At 47.5% G+C, this 10,173-nt stretch overlaps 1 protein-coding gene across 2 annotated transcripts in view; it reads left to right on the forward strand.

The window, feature by feature from the left end:
- Positions 1-2,565: 2,565 nt before the first annotated feature.
- Positions 2,566-10,173, forward strand: part of NCAPH (non-SMC condensin I complex, subunit H) — a 35,376-nt gene continuing 27,768 nt past the window's right edge. The window contains exon 1 of one of the 2 annotated variants that reach the window (XM_010829588.1): positions 2,566-4,004. In XM_010829588.1, the coding sequence (XP_010827890.1) occupies positions 3,986-4,004 (19 nt within the window). In that variant the 5' untranslated portion in view covers positions 2,566-3,985. The remainder of the gene's footprint in view (positions 4,005-10,173) is intronic. The other variant, XM_010829589.1, reaches the window with a different exon arrangement.

Below are 10,173 nucleotides of genomic sequence, written 5' to 3' on the forward strand. Positions count from 1 at the left end.
TGGCCACAGAGGCTTTGGTTATAGAATCCACACCCTCCCTTCCACAAAAATAAATGACAAGGGTCCCAGATGCTGATGCCAGCCAATATTTAGGGCCCCCACTGCTGCACAATAGCTGCTAGGTTCTGACGTTGTCTGTAGGTATCGGCCAGGTGCTGCTTTCAAGTTCAGATGCAGTGATGCTGGTTCTCTGCTGGTGGGATTCTGGTGTTTTAAAAACATCTATACGCTTTTGTTTAGAAAGTAATTTGCTGATGTTTTACTTCCAAATCAATAAAGGAGACTATTTTCTGTATCAACTGGAATCTGGTGCAGTAGCACACAGCAGATCAGCCTGTTTCTTTCATCCAGGGCCTCCTGGTCTTTCTCAGTGTATGTTGAGCCAGTCTGCCCTGTGGTTTCCCATCAGCGTGGCCAGTAGCCAGGAAAAAATAATTCAGAATCTTAAGGAACACCCAAGTTATATACTTTCAGGATGCCCACACCAAAATATTCAGCCACACTGAAAGGTCTTAATGTCTACAAGCAATATATATAAACTCCATAAGGCTTATGTCTGTCAGGTAGAAAGAAGGTGGATCTAGGACTGGGTGGTTTCTAGTCTAGGAGGAGACAAGGAAGAAAATGTGAAGTTACGAGTGGGCAGAAGAATACAAAGGGAATAGTCAGCAAAGCTTGGGTGCGGCAGAGTGTGTAAGAAAGAGTATAGGAAAAACAAGTAGTAATGAGAAGAGCAGAGCTGTTGTGCTCTGGGAATATTTCTACAATAAAAGGGGAAACTTCCAGATATTTAGGAAGCTACGTTTTATTCTCAAACAATATCTGGCTAGTACCCAGGATACAACAGCAGTTATAATAATGGGAATACTTAGTGTTCATTGAGCATTGCCAATGGCCCAGACACATCTGGTAATTCATTTAATCCTCACACTATAACCCCGTGAAGTGGGTGCTTTAACCCCCCGTCTTACCTAGGAGGAAGCTGAGACTCAGAAGGAATACACAGGGACTTTCCTGGTGGTCCAGTGGTTAAGACCCAATGCTTTCAATGCAGGGGGCCTAGGTTCGATCCCTTGTCAGGGAACTAGATCCCACGTGCTGTGCCTAAGAGTTCACGTGCCACAACTAAAGATCGTGCATGCCACAACGAAGAACCCAAGTGCCACAGCCAAGTACATTTTTTTTTTTAAGAGGATACAACTTCTCCCAGTAACATAGCTCGTAAGTGGCAGAGGCTAAAGAAAGTACCCATCCTACCACCTTCCAGCATAGTCTTGGGAATAAATCAAGATGTAGGGTTTACAGAGTTTTGAAAAGCAAAAAGCACTATACTAATTTTAAGATAAAAGGTGGTATATTATTGTCTGGGAATTCTGGAAAATAGAAATTGTTGGTTCTTCGTTCAGTCTTTAGGTCAGGAATTTCATTCCACATAGAAAAAGGCATTTGCTCAGAGCCACTTCAGCTATGTGTTGAACCCCAGTGACTTGGTTTATATCAGGAAGTACATTATGTACATTATGATATGAGCCAGCTGCAGGCTGGAAGATCTGGGCAAATTTAAGCTGAAAGATTGCTTGTACAGGTAGCCAACTGACAACACTATTATTCCTCACCTAAACTAAGGCTGTTTGGCATTCGGTTTGAGGAAGCAGAATCTGGGTGAGGAGTGAAAAATAGGAAAGGGGAAATGGCTCCAGCACGGCTCTGGCCATGAGGGGTGGGGGAGGGGCCCCGGGACTTTCACTCTTGGAGACAGCAGAGCTGAGTTTTGCACACCACTGATGAATCCATCTCTTGGCACCCGCTGTAGTCCTAATGCCCCCAAACAAAGAAGGCATTCACAACGGGAGGTGCAAGACCTGTCTGCAGCAGGCGGGCCTGGCTCAGAGATGCAGGGGGTGGAGCTGGCATTGCCTCCCTGCAAGTGGAGCCCCACGCAGTCTGCTTATGAGGCTGCATTATAACCAGCGAACAGCTTTATGGGTCTGCTAGGAGCCTTCCTGCCACACATTCCAAGCCAGTTCTTCAGAGGCTCTAGGTTCAGTGCCACCTGCCAGCCTCCCAACCCCCCTGCTCTTAGATGTGCATGCACGGAATCCAGAGAATCATACTCATTCCCACTTCCTGTCACAAATGCACATAGAGAACGATAGCTGGGACCCTAGTGTAACCTGAGTCCATGTGCTCACAGGATCTTTTATCTAATTCCTCATAAAGCCTAGTGAAAGGGGGGTATTAGCATCACTGCTTTATAAATGGGGAAGAACATGTAGCCCAGAGGTTAAGATGCCCACCCCAGGATTTAAACTTGTCTTCCAACTTTGCTCATTCAATATGTATTTAAGCACTTGCTGTGTCCAGGGCTAGCACCAAGCTCTGGGAAAACAATGGTGAACAAAGGTATGCTTTGACCTCATGGAGATGACAGTCTATGGAGGAGACAGATACAAAAGAGTCACCCCAGCAGATGTAAAATTAACAAAGGTAGGGACTTCCCGGAAGTCCAGTGAATAAGAATCCGTGCCTTCACTGCAGGGGGCACGGGGTTCCATCCCTGACCTAAGATCCTGCATGGCACATGGCACTGTGCAGCCGAAGAAAAACACGAAAACAAAATCCACAAGGGTGACAAGTTCTACTGATGCCTCCGGTAAGGACACTTGAGTGTATCAGGGAAGGCCTCCCTGAGGACGTGAGCTGAAACATGATGGGAGTTAACTGGGTGAAGATGAAGAAGAAAAGGATCCTGAACTTAGGAAACACCACCCTGGGCCCCAGGAGAAGGGGGTCTGAGCAGGTTTGTGGCTGCTGTGGGCCAGCAGGAAGGAAACACGGATGGAAAGAGATGTAGTTTTGAAGAGACTTTTAGCAACTAAAGAGAGTCCAGCAATGGATTGAGCAGATAGAGTGAGGGAGAGGGAGGTGTCCAGGATGGCTCCTGGGTGCTGATTTGGGTTCCTGGGTAAACTTGTTTTCTTTGTTCTATCGAACACTGCCTTATACGAAAGATTTGAAGGTGGTCACTGGGAGCACAAGTTTGTGCAAAAGGTAAATCGGCCTAAAAAGTCGTTTTCAACGGGTAGTACTTTTTTTGGTTACCAAAATGACTGAAGGGCATTCAGTGTCAGGGACACTGAACAGTCCTACAGAGAGGGCAAGAGTGTCACATGCTAAGAACTGTTTCACCCTGAATGCCAATAGCACCCTTGCGAAGAGGCACTGTATAAAATGCAATGTGTTAAGAAATTATAGGATGCTCTAGGAACACTTGGGGGAACAGTCTTTTCTCCCATAATACAATTCTTTGGATGCAATGATGGAATGAACAGACAGGCAGCACAAAAACACCTGTCTCACTTCCAATCTTAACCTTACTTTTTTGACAGGGGATAAGATATCTAGGAATCTTTTCGCAAGAATATATATTAACGACAGTCTTCATTAAAGTACACACAATATTTTGCATCAGTTCTTCCCCCGCCTGTTAACGCTCTTCATTCCGGTGTCCGCTCCCTCTCACCTCCATCCCACATCCAGTCCATCACTTCCCGCCTCCTTAGTGGGTGTTCTGCTGCCCTCACAGCACAGGTCTCAATGGGAAAATCAACCTTCGTTTCCTTGGTCACCTGCCTCCTCCGTTAATGAATTTCGTGAAATCAGAAGTGCCGCCCGCTCAGCTCCACGCTCGGTTCTTAGGACCCAGTTTCGCGTCTAGCGCTTGAAAGGATGGAGTCTCCATACTATTTCGGGGGGATGGCGTGCTCCACAGATCCACTACGGTCCACCCTCACGACTCGAGCCGCGAGCCCTCAACCCTGATTTCTCACTTCCACGCGCTGGGCGAACTCTCCGCGCGGAGGACTAAAGCGGTCTGCGCAGGCGCGCCTCTGGCCCCGCCCACGTTGGCGTCATCACGGCCGTTACGGCGACCTGGCGTCTCGGCGCGCAATTTAAAACCAGCTCTGGCGACGCGGAGGACAAGATGAGACCTCCCTGCTCTGGTAAGGCTGTGTGGCGGGGGCTAGGCGGGAAGGGCGGTGCGAAGCGGGCGGGCCTGAGCGGGGAGTGCGGTTATTCTCGGCCTTGTCGCTGGTTTTGTTTTCCCGGGGCTGAGCGAGAGGCCGGCAGACTGGGAGAGGAGGGCCAGCGCGGGGTGGGCAGGCGGGCAGGTCCGGCCAATCAGGACGCGGCGTCGGCCCGGGCTGCACTTCCGGCTGTGAGCGGGATACCAGACGCCTTTTCCTCGGGCTCTTACACCTTGGGTGGTGTCTATTCGTTAAAAAAGAGATTTTCCCGGAGTGCACGTTTGTTCAGGGCCATAGAAGTATGGAGGTTACCGCTATATGGTTATTACGCTTGCATTTATTTTTACATCCTTTCAACAAGTACCCAGTGTCCCCATGGGGCCAGACCCTCTCTCAGATGTAGAGATCGATTACAATAAATAACAAAATAGATAAGATCCCATCCTCTTAGAGCATGTGTTTTAGTTCGGAAGAGAGGAAACTAAATAGTTACAGATGAGGCTGAGTGCTCACTTTGAGAAGAGCAGAGTCGGAGGAGGAACTCAGAGATCTTTAAGCAGATTCTGGAAAACGAGTTCCAGGCAGAAGAAGCAAGCACACAAAAAGAGTAAGCAAGAAAGAGCCTTACACGGGCAAGGACCATGACATTGTAACTGAACATCGAGTGACGTCCGACCGGTAGGCAGGGGCTTTGTAGGTCTTGTGACCAGGTTTGGAAATTGAGAGTTACTTTTTTTGGACGTGGTAAGTGACTTACCCGGAGAAGGCAATGGCAAGCCACTCCAGTACTCTTGCCTTGAAAATCCCATGGATGGAGGAGCCTGGTAGGCTGCAGCCCATGGGGTCGCTACGAGTCGGACGCGACTGAGCGACTTCACTTTCACTTTTTACTTTCACACAATGGAGAAGGCAATGGCAACCCACTCCAGTGTTCTTGCCTGGAGAATCCCAGGGACCGCAGAGCCTGGTGGGCTGCCGTCTATGGGGTCGCACAGAGTCGGACACGACTGAAGCGACTTAGCAGCAGCAGCAAGTGACTTACCTGAGTGGGTCAGGTGAAAGGGTCAATAATCACTTGGATAAGAGTTTGACACTGGGGGAAGTGGCCTATGGACTGAGAAGTAAATTTGGTCATCATTACTGTATAGCTCCCAGCTCCTTGGTGGCTTAGATGGTAAAGAATCTGCCTGCAATGTAGGAGAGGCAGGTTAGATCCCTAGATCAGGAAGATCCCCTGGAGAAAAGAATGGCTACCCATTCCAGTATTCTTGCCTGGAGAATCCCATGGACAGAGGAGCCTGGCGGGCTACAGTCCCTGAGGTCACAAAGAGTCTAAGCTACACGACTGAGCGACCAACACTTTCACTTTCATTGTATAGCTGGCAAAACCATGGAAATAGGTGAGAACATCAGGAACACCCTGTAGAGAAAACACTTGGGACCAATGTTTAGAAGCTTGTTAGAAAAGGAAGAGCTGGAAAAACTCAGAAAAGCATGGTGGTATAGAAGCCAAGAAGCCTCTGAAATCTCAGAGGCAGGCATTCTCTCAGGTGGGATGAGACCTGAAAAGTGACCATTGGGTTTGGCAACATGGAAGTTGTGGGTGATGATGACGAGACAGTTTTCATAAAGTGGTGGGCATGGGAGCCACACCAGAGGGGTTGAAAAATGAGTAGGAGGTGAGGAAGTGGATATACAAAGTAACTATCAGTTGAAAGAATGGATGTATAATGTTAAAGGGAAGGAGAGAAATTTGAGGAAAGACAATTCTGAGAAATAAGGTGTGGCTCAAATTTCCATTTTGAGTTTCCCTCTTGGACAGATTCCTCCTTTAGTGCTTTCTATATCTGTTTTTCTTCTCAGGTCCAACTTCCTTCCTTACATTGGTTGCAGTACCCACATTCAAGTAGTCATAAGTCCTCTTGATTTAGCCTCTAAAAATGTCTATTGCATCCTTCCTATTTTTACTTTATTTTTCTTTTGTTTTGACCTCAGCTGAAGGTTCTGTTAATCATACTGTTTAGCTTGTGGGACGCTATCAGGGAAACTTATAAAGCTGTATTTTTAATTCTCTTTTATTCTCAATCATCATTCCTTTCCTTCTCTTACTTGGACAGCCTTTTAAATTTATATATTTATTTTATTTTTGGATGTGCTGGGTCTTTGTTGCTGCACAGGCTCTCTGTTCGCAGCGAGCAGGAGGTACTCTTTGTTGTGGCGCGTGGGCTCAGTAGCTGTGGCTCCTGGGCCCTAGAGCCAGGGCTCAGTGGTGTGGCACAGGGGCTTCACTGCCACTCTGGGCTTCACTTCGGCACTGGGATCCTCCCGAACCAGGGATCACACCTGTGTCCTCCATCAGCAGGCGGGTTCTTTACCACTGAGCCACCAGGGAAGCCCATGGCAGCCTTTTAGTGTTCGTTGTGTGTCACTAATGTGTTTTTATGAAACTAATGTGTTCTTATCTAACCTGTGTTATATTGTGGGAGTTTTTTCACATTACCAATTCTCAACCAGCCAAGGTATACATTCTTATTCTCATTTGGAGGATGAGGAAGCAAACCGTTAGAGCATTTACTTAAAATTTCTCCAGCTAGTAAGTGATGGAGCTGGAATTTGAAGCCAAGTCTTCTGATTCTTAAATCTGAAAACTGCCCCCAGGTTCCTTCAGCTCTCCCTTCCAGTGATCGTTTCTTGATCTACTCTCCTCGGCCGTGGCCATTCACCGTGTTGTCATACCTTGCTGCTGCTGCTGCTAAGTCGCTTCAGTCGTGTCTGACTCTGTGCGACCCCAGAGACGGCAGCCCACCAGGCTCCCCCGTCCCTGGGATTCTCCAGGCAAGAACACTGGAGTGGGGTTTATCATACCCTAGACCTTATCATTCGGAGAAGGCAATGGCACCCCACTCCAACACTCTTGCCTGAAAAATCCCATGGACCGAGGAGCCTGTTGGGCCGCAGTCCATGGGGTCACTAAGAGTCGGACAAGACTCGGTGACTTCACTTTCACTTTCACTTTCATGCATTGGAGAAGGAAATGGCAACCCACTCCAGTGTTCTTGCCTGGAGAATCCCAGGGACGGGGGAGCCTGGTGGGCTGCCGTCCGTGGGGTCGCACAGAGTCGGACACGACTGAACTGACTTAGCGGCAGCAGCAGCAGCAGCCCTTATCATTCTCAAGAACTGTGCCACTCTCATCCCAGTGCACCCTGCCTCTCCAACACTCCTGTCGCTCCAGCTTACTCCTCGTTCCCCAACTCCAACAGCCCTTTGACCCAGCAGACCTGTGTTCTGCTTTTCCCTGTCTCTCACCTCTCTCACGCCCTTGTTCCCCTCCTACATAGCTTACATTCCGTGGTCAATCAGTGTAATCACTTCCTTTCTTAATGCCCGTAACCCCTTACCCTCTTCTTGCCTCTTTACACTTGCTTGTGACAAGGTCACAACTCTGATTAATCCCTACTCTGCCCCACCTGCCTTGCACCCTTCATCTCACGGGGACCCTACAGATGCCCAGCAGTCACGCTGTATTCCCTGCTGCACCCAGCGTCCTTTTAGATGATGGTTTTCCTTGTTCCTGGCACTCTGGGAAAGCTGCTCTTGTCAGTAACTTCTAGGCTGCTAAATCTAACGGTCAGTTCTCCGTCCTCACTTAATTGACCTGTCAGGCGCATCTGATGTAGTGCCCTACTCCTTCCTCCCCTGAAATATTCTCTTCACCTGACTTGTAGAATACCACCCTCTCCTCCACTTGTCATACATTATCCATCTCTTCACTGATTCCTTGTGGTTCCCTTCTCTTTAAACTGTGAAGTATTCTAGGACTTAGCCTTTTGCTTTTTTCTAACTGTCCTCCTGTTTTTGGTCTTCTCATCCCCCGTAGCTTTGAGTATCCTCTCTGTGCTTACAACATCCACATATATATTAATATATCCAGCCCAAAACTTTTCCCTAAACTCTACATTTAAGTATCTGACTCTCTACCCCCATTGAATGACTAGTAAGCCTCTGAAGCCCAGCAGGCACCAGACTGAGCCCCAACCTTGCCTCCTTTCTCCACAGATATGCTTCTTCTCTAGTCTTACTCTCTCCGGCCCTGGTAACTCCCTTCCATCAGTTGTTTAGAGCAGTGTTGTCGTTACCCTTCATTCTTCTGTTTCCTCTCATGCCCTACATTTAATCCACCAGGAAATCATCTTGGCTCTACTTGGAGACTATATCTTGTCTGACCTCTGCCTACCACCTCCACGGGCTTCCCTGGTGGCTCAGACGGTAAAGAATCTGCCTGCAATGAGGAAGGCCTGAGTTAGATTCCTGAGTCCGGAAGATCCCCTGGAAAAGCAAATGGAAACCCACTCCGGTATTCTTACCTGGAAAATCCCATGGACAGAGGAGCCTGGCGGGCTACAGTCTATAGGGTTGCAAAGAGTTGGATACATTTGAGCAGCTACACTTTCTTTCTTTCTATTTTTTCTTTCTTGCTTTCTCTATTTCTACCACCTCCACCGTCCCCTCTCTGGTCTGAGCCACCAGCATCTGTTGTCCTGGGGTTGGTGGTTGTTTAGTCGCTCAGTTGTGCCTGACTCTTACAGCCCCATGGACTATAGCCCACCAGGCTCCTCTGTCCATGGGATTTCCCAGGTAAGAATACTGGAGTGGCTTGCCATTTCCTTCTCCAGGGGATCTTCCCGACCCAGGAATCAAACTCGTGTCTGCTGAGGAAGGCTTTCTTATCTCTCCTTGCTATTCTTTGGAACTCTGCATTCAAATGGGTATATCTTTCCTTTTCTCCTTTGCTTTTTGCTTCTCTTCTTTTCACAGCTATTTGTAAGGCCTCCTCAGACAGCCATTTTGCTTTTTTGCCTTTCTTTTTCTTGGGGATGGTCTTGATCCCTGTCTCCTGTACAATGTTACGAACCTCCGTCCGTAGTTCATCAGGCACTCTATCAGATCTAGTCCCTTAAATCTATTTCTCATTTCCACTGTATAATCATAAGGGATTTGATTTAGGTCATACCTGAATGGTCTAGTGGTTTTCCCCACTTTCTTCAATTTAAGTCTGAGTTTGGCAACAAGGAGTTCATGATCTGAGCCACAGTCATCTCCCAATCTTGTTTTTGCTGACTGTATAGAGCTTCTCCATCTTTGGCTGCAAAGAATATAATCAGTCTGATTTCGGTGTTGACCATTTGGTGATGTCCATGTGTAGAGTCTTCTCTTGTGTTGGAAGAGGGTGTTTGCTATGACCAGTGCGTTCTCTTGGCAAAATTCTATTAGCCTTTGCCCTGCTTCACTCCGTACTCCAAGGCCAAATTTGCCTGTTACTCCAGGTGTTTCTTGACTTCCTACTTTTGCCTTCCAGTCCCCTATAATGAAAAGGACATCTTTTTTGGGTGTTAGTTCTAAAAGGTCTTGTAGGTCTTCATTGAACCATTCAACTTCAGCTTCTTCAGTGTAACTGGTCAGGGCATAGACTTGGATTACCGTGATATTGAATGGTTTGCCTTGGAAACGAACAGAGATCATTCTGTCGTTTTTGAGACTGCATCATTTTGGACTCTTTTGTTGACTATGATGGCTACTCCATTTCTTCTAAGGGATTCCTGTCCACAGTAGTAGATATAGTGGTCATCTGAGTTAAATTCACCCATTCCAGTCCATCTTAATTCGCTGATTCCTAGAATGTTGACGTTCACTCTTGCCATCTCCTGTTTGACCACTTCCAATTTGCCTTGATTCATGGACCTAACATTCCAGATTCCTATGCAATATTGCTCTTGACAGCGTCGGACCTTGCTTCTATCACCAGTCACATCTACAACTGGGTGTTGTTTTTGCTTTGGCTCCGTCTCTTCATTCTTTCTGGAGTTATTTCTCCACTGATCTCCAGTAGCATATTGGGCACCTACTGACCTGGGGAGTTCTCTTTCAGTGTCCTATTTTTCGCCTTTTCATACTGTTCATGGGGTTTTGAACTCAAGGCAAGAATACTGAAGTGGTTTGCCATTCCCTTCTCCAGTGAACCACATTCTGTCAGACCTCTGCACCATGACCCACCCGTCTTGGGTGGCCCCACATGGCATGGCTTCGTTTCATTGAGTGAGACAAGGCTGTGGTCCGAGTGATCAGATTGGCTACTTTTCTGTAA

Source organism: Bison bison, unplaced genomic scaffold, assembly GCF_000754665.1.
Source record: "Bison bison bison isolate TAMUID 2011002044 unplaced genomic scaffold, Bison_UMD1.0 scf7180017864508, whole genome shotgun sequence".
Classification (NCBI taxonomy): domain Eukaryota; kingdom Metazoa; phylum Chordata; class Mammalia; order Artiodactyla; family Bovidae; genus Bison; species Bison bison.